Source organism: Cavia porcellus, unplaced genomic scaffold (assembly GCF_034190915.1).
Source record: "Cavia porcellus strain 051 isolate PalLab524CR breed Dunkin Hartley unplaced genomic scaffold, mCavPor4.1 scaffold_21, whole genome shotgun sequence".
NCBI lineage: Eukaryota > Metazoa > Chordata > Mammalia > Rodentia > Caviidae > Cavia > Cavia porcellus.
In genome coordinates this window covers 13,510,031-13,524,611 of record NW_026947504.1, presented here as the reverse complement: position 1 = coordinate 13,524,611, position 14,581 = coordinate 13,510,031, and the positions used below count along the sequence as shown (strand labels likewise).

At 34.5% G+C, this 14,581-nt stretch overlaps 1 protein-coding gene across 4 annotated transcripts in view; it reads right to left on the bottom strand.

Annotated features, from left to right (window-relative positions):
• Positions 1-4,548: 4,548 nt before the first annotated feature.
• The window catches only part of Rbm27 (RNA binding motif protein 27), a 71,546-nt gene continuing 61,513 nt past the window's right edge, over positions 4,549-14,581 (bottom strand). For all 4 annotated transcript variants that reach the window (XM_063232308.1, XM_063232310.1, XM_063232311.1 and 1 more), the window contains one exon: positions 4,549-12,684. In XM_063232308.1, the coding sequence (XP_063088378.1) occupies positions 12,601-12,684 (84 nt within the window). In that variant the 3' untranslated portion in view covers positions 4,549-12,600. The remainder of the gene's footprint in view (positions 12,685-14,581) is intronic.

Genomic DNA, 14,581 nt, shown 5'->3' with positions numbered 1-14,581 from the left:
GGTAGGTGACTTGTAAAATGGCAACATATATTGTATTCAGCTGCCTCACAGCTACATGAAATGCGTACTTATAATTGCTAAAGATTAGTAAATGTTACCTGGAGTCTAGTTAATCATCTAATTAACATCATGCTGTACTACAGAAACATGTCATCTGTATATAATGGAATACTACCTGACCATTAAAGAATAACAAATTTAACGCATTTGTGGGAAAATGGATGTACTTGGAAAATGCAATGTTGAGTAAAATACACCAGACACATAAAGTTAAATATAGTAGCAGGTGTGGTAGTACACACCTGTAATTCCCAGCACTTGGGAGGCTAAGGTAGGCTGAGTTCAAGGCCAGCCTAGGCTGCAAAGTCAGTTCAAGGCCAGCCTGAACTGCATAGTGAAAGCCTGTCTCAAGCAAACAAATACACAAACAGAAAAATATGGTGTCTCTCATTTGAGTAAGGCAAAGTACAAACACAGACAATAAAAAAGAGTGGACAGAAGGAACAAGGGATGGATCTTTTGCATTAGAGAAGTGGTCCAAGGGAAAAAGCATGAGAAGGGGAAATAGTAGAATAAATTTATGCCATGTAGAGGAATCTAATAACTTCAATTAATCTAAACATTATGTCCCATAACATGAGCTAAGGCAAATAATACCAAGAATGAAAAATGAGATAGGGAAATTGGAAAGGAGGGGGGAGAGAAAAAAGGGGGATTTTAAAAAAGAAGAAACAAGCTGTACAACGTGCATTAACTACTACCCAAGATGACTGTAAATGACATGAACTGCAAACATGTACTAATAAGAAAGAGATAAAGAGGTACAAACTTTGGTATGAAGTATTCCCTTCTCTCCAACACTGTTAACACATGCACTCAGGCAATTCCACAAATAACCAAGGTAGGAAATTCAGTGGTACCTAAAAATAATTCCATTCAGGCAATATGATGACGCCTACATGGTCTGCTAATAGTGAAGTACATTCCACAAAATATTTTCAGTGTATCACCATCTTTAATGCTCAAAGCAATACTGTTAACATTGAGTAGCAATATTAAGAGACTCATTTTATAACTGAGCTTTCAAAAGACTAAGTAATACTAGTTCCCACAAGCAGCAAGAATTGAAAGATGAACACAGCATCAAGCAATAGCTCAAAGACCTATTAGACACAAGCATAGCATGGCTTCAACTTTTACCTTTCCTATCAGACTAACAGTTGTCCGAAGTATTAATAATGGTTGAAAACATGTGGCACAGTGAATCATGTTAAGAAATGAAATGGCAGACAGTGTTATTTTCATCAGCTCTGGGGCTCTGCTGGGCATCATGTGAATGAAAGATGCTCCAAGTTGAGGAATGCTCTGAGCTACCTGTGGTAGATCTGGGGGCCCTCAGGGTTCCCCTTGCAATTCCTCTCACATGTAGAGAACAATGACATTAAAAGTACTATTCAAAAATGGAGTGTATTTATATTGGCAGGAGAATCAGTGCAAGTTCAAAGCCAGCCTAGGCTGTAAAAGAGTTCAAGGGCAGCCTGCACTACATAGAGACCCTGTCTCAAGCCCCACACCTCCCTCAAAAATTTACTGTGGTGAAATAAAGTGAAAATTAATCAAATAAAAGGCAGAGATGGCTTATTCTTTGTTACTTCCCCTGGATATGCATTAAGTCATTTACGCAGTAAAGAGCTGTGTGAAGAATATTTTACCCGTCTTATCTGTTTTCCCAATTTTTCACTTACAGCACACATAGTAAAATATACTTCTGCCAAGTATGGTAGAGGATGACCCTACTACTAAACTAGGGAGTTGGCTCAGTGGCATAAGCATCTGCCTGGCAAGTATGAGGTCATTCCCAGCACACTTCCATTTTTTTCTTTTGTTTTCCTGAGATCAAGTCTTGCTATACAGCCCAAGCAAATCTTGAACTCACAATCCTTCTGCCTTTGCTTTCAAAGTGCTGGAATTACTGGCATGTGCACCACCATCCGCAACTATATTTCCTCTATTTTTTGTTTTGAGGGTCTTGATAATAGCTGAGGCCTGCCTTGAACTCACTGCATAGCCCAGGTTGGCCTCAAAATCTCTTGCTATCTTGCTTCAGCCTCCCAAGTTCCATATCACCTAGTAACTTCTCAAGTGTACAGATTTTCAGTGGATTCTGACATGTGGGCCATAAAGAAAGGAAAACCAAAAAAATTCTGCTAAGACCTATGAAATACAAAACTACTGCCAGTAAAAATAATCAAAACCCCCAAATGAACCTCCAATACTGAAGGCATGAGACACATAACAAGGTAAGCTAAGGAAGCATGTCTATAGTGCCAGCATTCTGAGGCTGAGGCAGAACTGCAAGCTCAAGTGCAGCCTGGACAACTCGGGAACTTAGTGAGACCATTTCAAAGCAAAAATATAACAAAAAGCACGGGGGTGTGGCTCACGGCAAGAGCCCTTTTTCAATCCCTCGTATTATGAGATAGCTTCTTTACAGACAATGCTCCGTGCACTTTTGAATGTTCTAGTTAGATTTTTTCTATTTTTTCTAGGTATAGTCATTTCTGAGAAATCAATGTTTCTATAACCCATAAAACACTTCCCCAAAATAGTAACTAAACACAGCAGCTTTCCATAATTAGTTCTTACATGTTTTCACTCTTAAGTAGATTTTAATAATTTAGTCTTTAAAGACTTTTTCTTCAGTTTTATCTGATTTATCAATAATACTCACTTGAAAATGTAAAACTAAGAGTGAATTAAACTTCTTTGACACAGGGCCTCAGAAGACCACACAGCACCATTCCATTGAGATGACTCCAAATAATTTTCACATGAACGGCTAAAGTACAAAATGTATAATTTATTAGGATTCAAATAAATCACAGGGACAGAAGTGCTTCAAAGCTAAAGTAAAAACTCTTCAAAAAAAAAAAAAAAGTTACAACCAAGCAATTAAGTTGTAGGATGTATAAAAAGTTTCCCTCTAGTATTTTGGAGCACATGTTGGTAATTCTTTAATGACAACATGTATGCTTATTTTTAAGCATTCAATGATAGAAATACTTTCTAAAACACATAGCATAATTTAGCTTTATTTTTAGGGGAAATTATCTTTCTAAAGACATGCTCTGTTACTAGCAGATTATAATCATTCTCTGTCTCCACTATCTCTAATATAGTGATACTGGAAATATTCTCTACAGCACAAAATTTATGAAGAATTGAAAAACTTCATTGAGTACTTCCTTTGGCAGCACGTATACTAAAAACATCAAGCCTACTAGATCACGCATTGTTTTCTCATGGGCTGTCAAAGAACAGAAAGCACTTTCTCCCTCAAGGCTGATTACAATTTCTTTCTTTTCATTAGATGACAATTATTACCATAAAAGTTACTAGACAACAAACATTTCCTAGTTGCCAAAATAGTTAAAAAACTAGAAATCCAATAAATTAGAATGTATAAAATAATCTGTACACATAAAGCCAAATTACTATAAATAAACTAATGAGCATCAGTTTTATTCAGAGAATATACTCATTTCTTTAAAACCCATGGTATAACTATAAATAAAGACTGCTATTCTCAGCATTTTCTGTCTAGAAAATTCAGTACACTATATGAAAAACCATTAAAGCATGTGATCTTATTTATATACATGATTTTTTTAATGCCAAGGTTAAAAGGCACCAGACATATTGAAAAACACAAAGAAGCAAGGTAGAAATACTGCAACATTATCATAATTCAGTTTGCCACTAGGAAAATATTTAAGATAAAATTGAAAATAAAATAAACATAGGTTATGATATAGCTAAATTGTTGTGAAATATTATCAAATTTGGCTGACTGTACATTGTGGAGGTCACAGAAAATTATTACTTTAAAGTGTTTCCTCACAAATTAGCATAAATAAACTGTTCTCTATGGTTTCCAATATGCTACCTAAAAACACAGTGCTGCTCCCCAAGGGAGTGTAGTTCTAATCCAAGGCAGATGAGCTAGATGGAGTCAGAATGGCAGTGTTTGACAGACGCTAATAAAAAGGGTCAGTGACATTCCGCAGACTTGCAATATTCCATTTATTAGCAGTTGAGCCCAGAAGTTAAAAACATGAGTTCTGGAGTCAGACTGGTGTTCAAATCCTGGTCCCACCACCACAGGCTGTGTGGTTTCAGTGAAGCCACTTACCACCACCACAGGCTGTGTGGTTTCAGTGAAGCCACTTAACTACTACAAAACTATTTTCAAAGCTACAGAGGCAAAAGAACCTTCCTCAAATGTTGTAAGCACAGACAGCAAAATAGAATACTCAACCTACCACTGGATCATTCAATCTACAGTAAATATATGATAGCTTATTGTTGTTTAAAGTTAAGTTTGAGCCAGACATGCTCTTACACACCTTAACCTAATGCTCTGCGAATCTAAGGCAGGAGGATCTCTTAACAAGATCCCATCTCAAAATAAAAAACAGTTTGAGATGTACAGAATGAACGCCTTGGGTTCAATTCCCTATACCACATAAACAAACACACACACACAAATGAGTTTGAAAGTGGAAAGCAGTTTAATTGAAAATACTTTTTGGTACCATAGTATTGCAGTAAAGTCAGATTTGATTACCTAAGAACTAAAAAAAAAAAAAGTACATAGTACTTATGTTGTAGATTTACTGGTTTTCTTCTACGGAATTCCAAAGACACTGCAACATTTTCATCCACACATTCTCAGCCTTTCTCATCACATTTAAGGAAATGGGAAAACTCAGGTAATCCAATGACGTAAATTAACACTTGCCCAAATTTAAGTGTCTAGCTCCATGGAATAGAATAGATTCCAGGCACGTACAGCTGACTGATTCTCAACAAAGTCACCAAAGACATAAACTGGAGAAAAGACAGAACCTCTTCAACAAATGAAGGAAAAAACTTGATCCTCACCTCTTACCACTACAAAGATCAACTCAAAATCGACCAAAGACCCAGATGTAATAAAAAGCTATGTAAACTACTAGAAGAAAATTTGAAAGAAACATTTCAGGACATTGATGTAAGTAATGGTTTTTCACATAAGACCCCCCAAATATAAGGGACAGATGCAAAAATACACAAGTGGCATTACATTTAACTAAAAAGTATCAGTACAGTGAAGAGATAACATGAAGAGTGGAAAAAATATTTACAACTCTTCACTTGACAAAGGTTTACTATTTAGGTCATTTATGAAACTCAAAAAATTTAAAACTTCTATTTTAAACTAAATATGATCTGAATAGACATTTCTGAAAAGAAATACAAATGGCCAAGTACATGAGGAAATCATTAGACATAAAGGAAATTCAAATCACAACTATAGTGACGTTATCATCTCACCCATCAGAGAGTATTATGAAAAAGCAAAAATAGCTGGGCATGATGGCAAATGCCTCTAGTCTCACCTATTCAGGTCCCAAATTTGACGTAGTTGGGCAATTTAGCAAGATCTTCTCTGAAAATAAAAATGAATAAGTAACAACGGTTATGGATATAGCTCAGCACTTGCTGGGTTCAATCTACAATCTGGCCAGGGGGAAGGAAGATACATGTAGATGTAATCCTGGAGGATCCTTTGTACATCTCCGGCCTTTTAAAATTTTTATTCTTTTAAATTGTAAGACAGGGTCTAAGTTGCTCAAGTGGTACCTGAACTAAAGCTCTGCCTCCCAAGTGCTACGATTCTTGTGTGCCACCATTCACCTAAAAAAGAAAACTCTTAAAAACACTTTTGGTGGGAAATGTAAATTAGTACAGCCTTTCTGAATAAAAGTATAGAGGTTCTTCAATAAAATTAAATCTACCACTTGATCCAGCTATCACACTCAGGGTATATATCCAAAAGAAATGAAATCAGCATTTCATGAAAGAACTGCACTGCCATGTTTATTTGGCACCCTTCAATTATCAATGGATGAATGGACAAAGAAAATTACAGTATATGGTACAATGTAACATTATTAGCCATAAAGACAGAAATTCTGTCATTGCAACAAAATGGACAGAACTGGGAACACTGCTAAGGAAGCCCACTCAAAGACATGTGCCACACGTTCTCTCTGGTATGGAGAAGCCAGAAGAGTTGATCTCAAAAGTAGTAACAGTAGAGAAGTCATTCATTACCAGAGGATAGAAAAGATAGGAAGGACGGACAATGGGTACCAAACCACACAGATTCTAATGTTCTGTACATTAGAATCTCAGTACAGTCACTATAGTTCACAATACCTTATATTTTACAATGAATTAGAAGATAGGATCTAGACGCTTCCAAATATAAAGAAATGCTAGAGATGAAAATACTAATTATCTCAAGTTGATGAGTAGACAAGGTACACATATACTTAAACACGTATAACCCCACAAATATGTACACTTATGTGCTAAGAAATAACTTGAATGCAGAAACAAGTCAGATCTAGATGAATAAAAGTGGTAAGGTAGTTCGTTAAACTACAGGTGTTTAATATATTTCTTATGAACTACAGAGGCACATGTTTGAAGAGTAAAATTCAGTTGGTACAATTTTAGAATATGTACAACTTTCTCAGATATCAAAATTGATTTGTGTTGAATCATTTATAGCTAAGGTGAACTCTTAAAAGTACAAAACTAAATTCAAAGCTAAAATTTTTATTGATTTATGGATTTAAAATAGTTGTAGCTGTCATGGACTTACCTTCTGCGAAGGGACCTGAATTGCATAAAAAATACCAATACACAAATTTCCACCCCTTTCTCGAAGACAAATGACAAAAATACTAAAGCTATCTGCAAGTTTTAAAAGTTTCTAAATTAACTACTATAAAATACTTCCAGGTTCAAGAAAAAAAATAGTTAAGAATATATATCTCACTTTTTTGAATAAAGGCCAACTATAGACCATTTTCCCAAACAAGATACACATAAAATAAGTACATCATTTTATTTTTTAAATCATTTTATATTCAAAATACTGATGTCACAGCAAGGAAGACAAGAGTGATTTAAAATTAGACAAGAGTGGTTTAAATATGAGTTGAGTATCCTGCAATGTCAATTGGCCAATTTTCCAAATTATAACTTTGAAAGTCAAGGGAGTCCTGAAAATAATTTTTATCAAGTAGAATAAAAATATCAGTTGCATAACGGGTCTTAAGAACTGCTTTTGTGCTTTTTATCTGGATTGTGTGTGTATGTATACATTACAACATGAAAAGTGTTTCACTGAGAGTTGCTATGAAAAAGATTTGGTCACCACTCTAAGGTTAAAATTTGCCTTTTGGAGCCCCCTACAGGTTCTAAATGTTTGAAGCATTGAATCTTCCAGTAAATAAATAACCCTTTAGCTGGAAGACAGTTCAGGAACTAGCAGTCAATAATTTATGCAGAAGCAACATGTTTACATGAGTAGGCAGCATCTGGTCTAAAAACACTGTGAGTACCCTCAACAATGAGACCACAAAACAAAATTAAATTTGAGAATGTATTAGCCCTTACTAATTCACAACTGGGAAAAATACGTATTAAGTAATAGTTGTCTCTGTGTAAACTAAGAATGAAATCACAAGGACTGCAGGAAACTATAATAAGATTTTTACATTTGTAAGGTTTTTACGTTAGGAATTTCATAGGAAGCTAAGTCTGCTTGTGAGCCAGCACTCGGTTCAGGGAGAACAACTCCCCCCACCTCCAGCAACCAGTTCTGGAGGAACTGAATTGTTTGACTGACTTGACTTTACAAGCCTAAAAGCAGAGCAACTATTTAGAGGACAATATGCAATATAGTAACTATTGTAGATTTCCTACTGTCTTATCACTGCTTCAATTTGTTTTATTGCTATTTTATTCCCTTTAAAAATTTCATCAACAGAAACATGGCTAAATGATTAAAAGGCTTGTCTCTATTCTCTGACAAAGAACTGAGTAAATAAGTTTTGAACAATGAAGTACTAAACCATAAACTCAACTCTATTAAATACTAAAAACTGATGAATCACTAAGTCAAAGTAGAACTCCAAAAAGCAGTTAAAAGACTGAACAGTCTTTTAAAAAAAAAAAAAAGTCTTTGATCCAAAACAAGCTAAAAAGCTATTATGGCATTTTCTTTTGCAAAAATAGTAATTTAACATAAACACTAAGCTACAATGCTTTCCATGCTTATTTTAGGTGAGCATAATCACTACCACCACCAAAAATTAAGTATCTTGCAAAAAAAATCATCAAATACTACTCTGACCTTAATTTCACCTGTATCAAGTCACCTGTCTCAGAAAGCTGGATGGTTTACTGTTAACCTAAGGTTGACTGCAGAACAGGTAAGAAAAGATTGAAAGGTAGATATCTGATCCTGTTGAAAGTTCACTTGGCAATTAAACCAATTCAGCATAAATGAAGGTAATTCATGACATGTATTGTTATTAGCCTTTTTTCTTATTTTGAGTCAATCACAGTTAACTCATTAATTAAATCTTTGAAATTAAATATAAAATGAGGTCTTCCTTGCAAGATATTGGTTTGATCTAAAGCAAGCCTAACTCTAATTTAGTATCCTATACACTGACATACACAATCATATCTGTATTGACTGTAACATAACCTAATCTACACTAGGTAATATGCTAGGGCTCATGAATCAGCTTATCATTGGTTTTAGTACAATGTACATCAAAACCAGTAAAATCACCAAGAAAATCAGTACTGTTGATGAGCTCCATTTTAGTAAAACATCTGTTCCTGTCAAATGGATAAAAATGTTCAGAATGTCTGCCCCCCACAAAGTCTCATGTTTATTATAAACATTTATAGGACTATTCATGATCTCCTAGAAACAAATGGATACAAATTATTTATGTGAAAAGAATGAAAATATACTCTTCTTTAGTATTTTCCTGAATAAGCTGAAACTTGCAGAAAAAGCCTTAGACTATACATAATCACTAGAAAGGGAACTATTTATGGAACTTCTAGCAAATAGAAGTTTTCTAAATGAGCAAACAGGAGACGCCTAACTGCCAGGCTTCGCGTCCCTTCCCCAGCACCATGTGGTCCTCAGGGTGTAGCCTTCTGCTACACTTTCCACATCAGAACTGATGTATCTAGAAGTCATCTCTCCTTCACGTTTTTTTCCCCCTTTTCCCTATTCTACTTAAGGAAAATATCCTTCTTCCTGTTGGCAGGCAAATTGATTATCTTCAAAACATTAAAATAATTGCTTCTGAAGAATCTTTGTGCTTGATATCTGGCATTCCAATAGCTACCAATGATTCAAACAATATGGTTATCAAAGGTTACTTAAAGGAACACTTCAACATCCTTCTCCAGACTAACTTCCTGAGGGAATTCTACTGAATATTTAACACACAATGACTTCACACGTAACCTTCATATTGTGATATTCTCACATACATGAACCCAACATAAAACACACATGCATATCCCCTACTCACTCTCTCTCACATGCAAGCACACACACACACATTTTCTTTCTTTCCAGAACAAGCCAGAATTACAGCTCTTTTGGTGATTGTTATAATTTCTGGAATGGTTCAGAAATTTTCCAAATTATTTTAAATTTGTAATACTTTCATCTTTTTTTCCAAATTGTGAACCATTCCATATTGCATCTTTATTGCAAAAGTCAACATGCTTCTTAGAAATTCAGATTGTAATCAATAAAACAAACATTACATATATGAATTTAAATGTATAAACAGTTAGAAATTCAACAATATCTCCTATTATACTATTACACAAGTTCACAATTTTGTAAAAACTATAATACAGGCATACTATACATCAAGAGGAACCACTATTCCTTTTCACATGATTTTTTTTTCTTGTTTAAAATAATGATCCATCACCAAGGACCTTCCCTACCTTCACAGGACCATTTTCCCATTTATTGTCTTAGCTGGTGACAATATTTTCCAGAAGTTACAAGAAGAAACTGAGGGAAATTTTGCATTCATGAGGTTAGTTTTTTAGATTTGGGCAGAAATCTAGTGAATGAGTCTGACTTAGCCAAACTGGTGGCTGTTACTGCTGATGAGCTACTTGTAAAGATATACATTAAGAACAGCATAATTTTGTCTCTGATGCTGTTATTTCCGTAAATGAAGGTACCACCAAAACAAACCATAATATGATACTTGCAATTTGAGGGTCGGGGTAAACAAAATTTCAAAGTAGGGGAATATGAATATGTAATTATTTTATGCTAGTTTTAGGTTTTATAATTTATATTTTCAATTCATTTCTGAAAGCCAAACATTAGAATTCTTAGGACATTTTTAAAGTATTTTATTTCTATTTAAGGTATACTAAAAATCAAGTTTTATCCAAAGGACTTGAAAGCTTAAAACAAACAAAAAAACCCAAACTATCTGTTCTCTTCACAATAGCACCCATCTTTCATTCCCTGTCCTCAATAACTAAAATCTTCAACTCTCCCTATAGCACATGTAGTAGTAAGATGTCAATTTTGAGGTTAAAAAAATCATATGAAAAGGAATTTCATTCTGTCAAACTGTCAGTCTACTGAAAATTTTCTTACAGCTCCATTAATTTACTGTAATTTTCAGTTTCCAAATACAAAAATACAACAATTCTTATTGAAATCTATACGCTGGTAGTTTTAGTACACAAAAGAAAAAAAACAAACAAATTATTTACAAAATTATACAATTTAAGAAAAAACTTTGTACAAAAAATATATAAATCCTTTGTTCCCTCTATCATGTTTAAACTGTCAGGACTCAAAATATTCACCACAATGAATCTTCCAAAATATATACTGACTGAGCCACAGACATTAAGAAAATTTCATTAGAGATGATGGAGGAGTTAAGGAGCAAGATAACTTTTTCTAGGTTCCCCATTCTAATGCTTCCTTCTTTTATGAGCTTATTTCAGATTCAGTGTTATCACAAATGTAATAATAACCTAGAAAGAGAAAGATATTCTGAAGAGAAAATTACATGAATGTAAAAACAATCCTGGTTTTGATACTTCCAGGAAAATATGAAGGGAAAGGATGATCAAAACATGGGATTTAACTTCCTATAGCTAAATGAATCTAGAGTCCTGATGGTTTTAAGCTTCTTATTGAATAGTTTCTTATTGAATATTTTGAGACAGTCTTTACCTCAGGAAACAAAATCCTTGATATAGCGATAACCAAGAACTTTCTAAAGCCGATAGGAAATTTCAAAATTTCACACCACACACATATAAAAACACAGATGTGTGATTCCTTGAAAAAGTAACATCCTATGTACATTAATCATTTTATTTTCCCAGGGATCAGTACAGTGTAGTGTTGCTCCTCTGCTTTTCCATCTAACATTCAGAGCACAAGGACATAAATTTACATATATATTTTACTTAACATACTCTATACAGTGTACAGTAAAAATGCACACAGTAAAAGAAACTATATTGAATGATGCATGTCTTCATGGATAGCAACAAGCTACAAGATTATGAAAATATAGGATCATCCAATCAAAGTCACACTATGACTCCCATTTATTCTAGCATACCCAGCCTCCTACTCCACTCCCACTGTACTCCCAAGCTACCTCATCGTTATGGTTTAAATTTAAGAAAGGAAATTCAGATACTTATTATCCTTTTGTCCATTACTTAAAATTGAAGCTTTAAAATAGAAAAATAAAAAGCTGTTTCTCTTCCCCAAAATCCTTCCTTTATTCTTATCAAAACATTTACTTATCAATATGCTGATTTAAACCTTTTATTGGGGATTGGATTTTGATGGCCCAGCTGTTTTACTTAACTCAATAATGGGTAAGTCACAGGCCTATAAATAAAAGGGTGGAATAACAAAGGGGCAACAGGTGAAAGCCTTTTACATTCTCAGGTTTAAAAAATAAGAAGACTAACTGAACAAATGGTCACTTAGTATCAAAGCACAAATGAGCAGCAAGTCTAGGAATTAACACAATGAGAGGATGGAAATACCAGAGTGAGCTACCATTGCCTTATTTAAGAATAGTCTATTGTGATTTTCACTACACTTAAAAACCCTGAAAAAAAAAAAAAAACTGAGATTGAATACAAATTAGGCTCCTCCAGAGTAAAAAAAAAATTTACTTTTCTTCCAAGACAACTCTTGCAAGCAAAAGGGTATTTGAATTATAAATACCTCTTATTGTCTGATGACTCATCCATAATAGCTAAGAGATTCCAGGTGATTTTATCATTTAATGAAATTTTATCAGCAGATTATAACCTAAAATAAAATTTGTGAACACCCTGTCATTTACATCATAATCCAACACCAAGAGCAACAAAACGGGTGGTGTGGAAAATAAGGCTCTAGAGAGTATCCATGTTATTTCTGTGAATCTTGGTAACTGTTAAAAGTCACTAGGCCTTTGGTGCTTTAATATCATGTATAATTAATTATGAGATGTGTTTACATAGCAAATTTGCTGTCCTTAAACCTACTGTGTTGAAAAGAAAAATAAAAAACTTTTTTTGGCTCATTGACTTCTTTAAATAATTTTTAAAAGCTGTTCTTCTAAACAGTATTCTTAAAAATTATATAGCTCGAGTCAGATTTCATCTCCGCCATGAACGAGACTCATATTCATCTTCATCCTCATCATCGTCATCATGCAAGAACAAATCTGAGGTTTCTGTTTCCTGAGGAAAAAAGAGAATAAAACTGAGTGAGTGGTAATAAACATTAAATAAAAACCTTGAGGCCATAGGAAAAACAGTGTACAAAGCCCAGGTCAGATTTTCAAGTGTGGTATGTAAAGTATCTTTCAAAACAAAACAGGAGAAAAAACATTTCTGGACAGGTAGCAACAGTACATCTGCATAGGGTACAGTGTAATGCTCTGGTATACTTCAACACTGAATATTCAACTCAGGATACTGAGATTCTGCATCACCTCAAAAGATTTGCATTTCTTTGTGACAAGAATATTAAAAATCCTTTCTTTTACCCATTTTGAATTACATGATATTGTTAATTGTAACTATCCTTTAGCACTTAACTCTTTCTATCTAGCTGTGACTTTGCACTCTTTTTTAAACAATCTCTCTCCAGCTCAAGACATTTTAAAAATGGATATGAAGTTTTTTTCCTCTACTAATTTTGCAATAGTAGATCTCCATTCTAAAATCAGGAAAACACTCAGCAGCACAGCAAGCATAAGGTCATGAATTCAATTTCTGGTACAAAAAAAAAAAAAAGAAAAAAAGAAAAAAAACCCAAACCAAAACTATAAAATCAGGAAAACATACATTACCTTATTTCATTAACTTAAAAATAAGGAAAACGGTCAAAGTCCTAAATCTTTCTTTTCATAGTTATCCAATTCGTAAGAAGTGAATATACTGACTTCCTCATATTAATGTAATTCAGACTGATTTTGAACTCACTATTCACTGGCCTTGAACTCATTGTAATTCTCCTGCCTCAGCTTCCTGAGTGCTGAGGTTGTGGGTATGTGCCACCATGCCCAGCTCATACCAAATACCATCTGACCCAAAGTAGTACCACTAATCATTAGCTAAACATCAAGACTTTCTTTTAATATGTGTATCATTTATTCTTTTGTTACGCAAAATTACCCAGTCAAAAGACATTTGATCAACTATAAATATGTAACATGTTTAAAACCAAGACAATGACTCAGAAATAATTTGTTCCCCAAATGACTACAGATGGCTGGGCTCCCTTGTGGTGTAGAGGTGGGCCAAGTTTACAAGTCTCTAATCTTGAGGTAAGCTTGTAACCTGTTGCAGTTCTGTCAAGAACAACATGGGGCTTTGTAGTGTTTCCTATCCCTTTTAAACAGTGATGTGATTGGCACATTGTTTTAATGACAAAGGGTGGACACATATCTACTTTCGTTCTTTAACTATCACCTTGGTGGTTTAATTAGGAGGATGCCATTATATTTACACACATACCCAGAACAGGAGGTCCCACCTTTCCTTGACTAGATTGAGCAGAGGAAAGCAAAAAAGTTAGCAGCTAACAACTGAGAGAGGCTGGTTCTATTATAGCTCAGTGGTGGCAAACTTATGGCATACATGCCACAGGAGGACATTTGTTATTGAAAGTTATAAAAGGTTGCCATCACTGTTACAGATTTTATGTGAAATACTTTATAGGCTTTACTACTAACAAACTAAAAGCTTGGACAAAATATTTATTACCAGTACCCCCTAGGTAACAGTGCCCAAAAACCAGTCTGATTAGACCCTTTGGAAAGCTTTACTAAAAGGAAAAAGGTGACCAAACAGATTAGGTACATATACATGGTTGCTTTAGCCTCATGGCACAGATCTGGTTGGTTTAAAACCAGGTTTGCAGGACCCCATTTGTGGTATGAATGCCCCTCTAGCTTCTGGGTCTGCTCTGTCTGCACCAATGTAGGAACTGCTTTTGTCTCAGAAATGTAGGTATGAATATAGTTCAGAAAACATTTACCAGGGTAGGGACACAGCTCAGCAGCGCTTACAACACCCCCAGAACCTGGGTTCAATTCCCAGCACTATAAAAAGAAGAATCTGCAATGCAAAT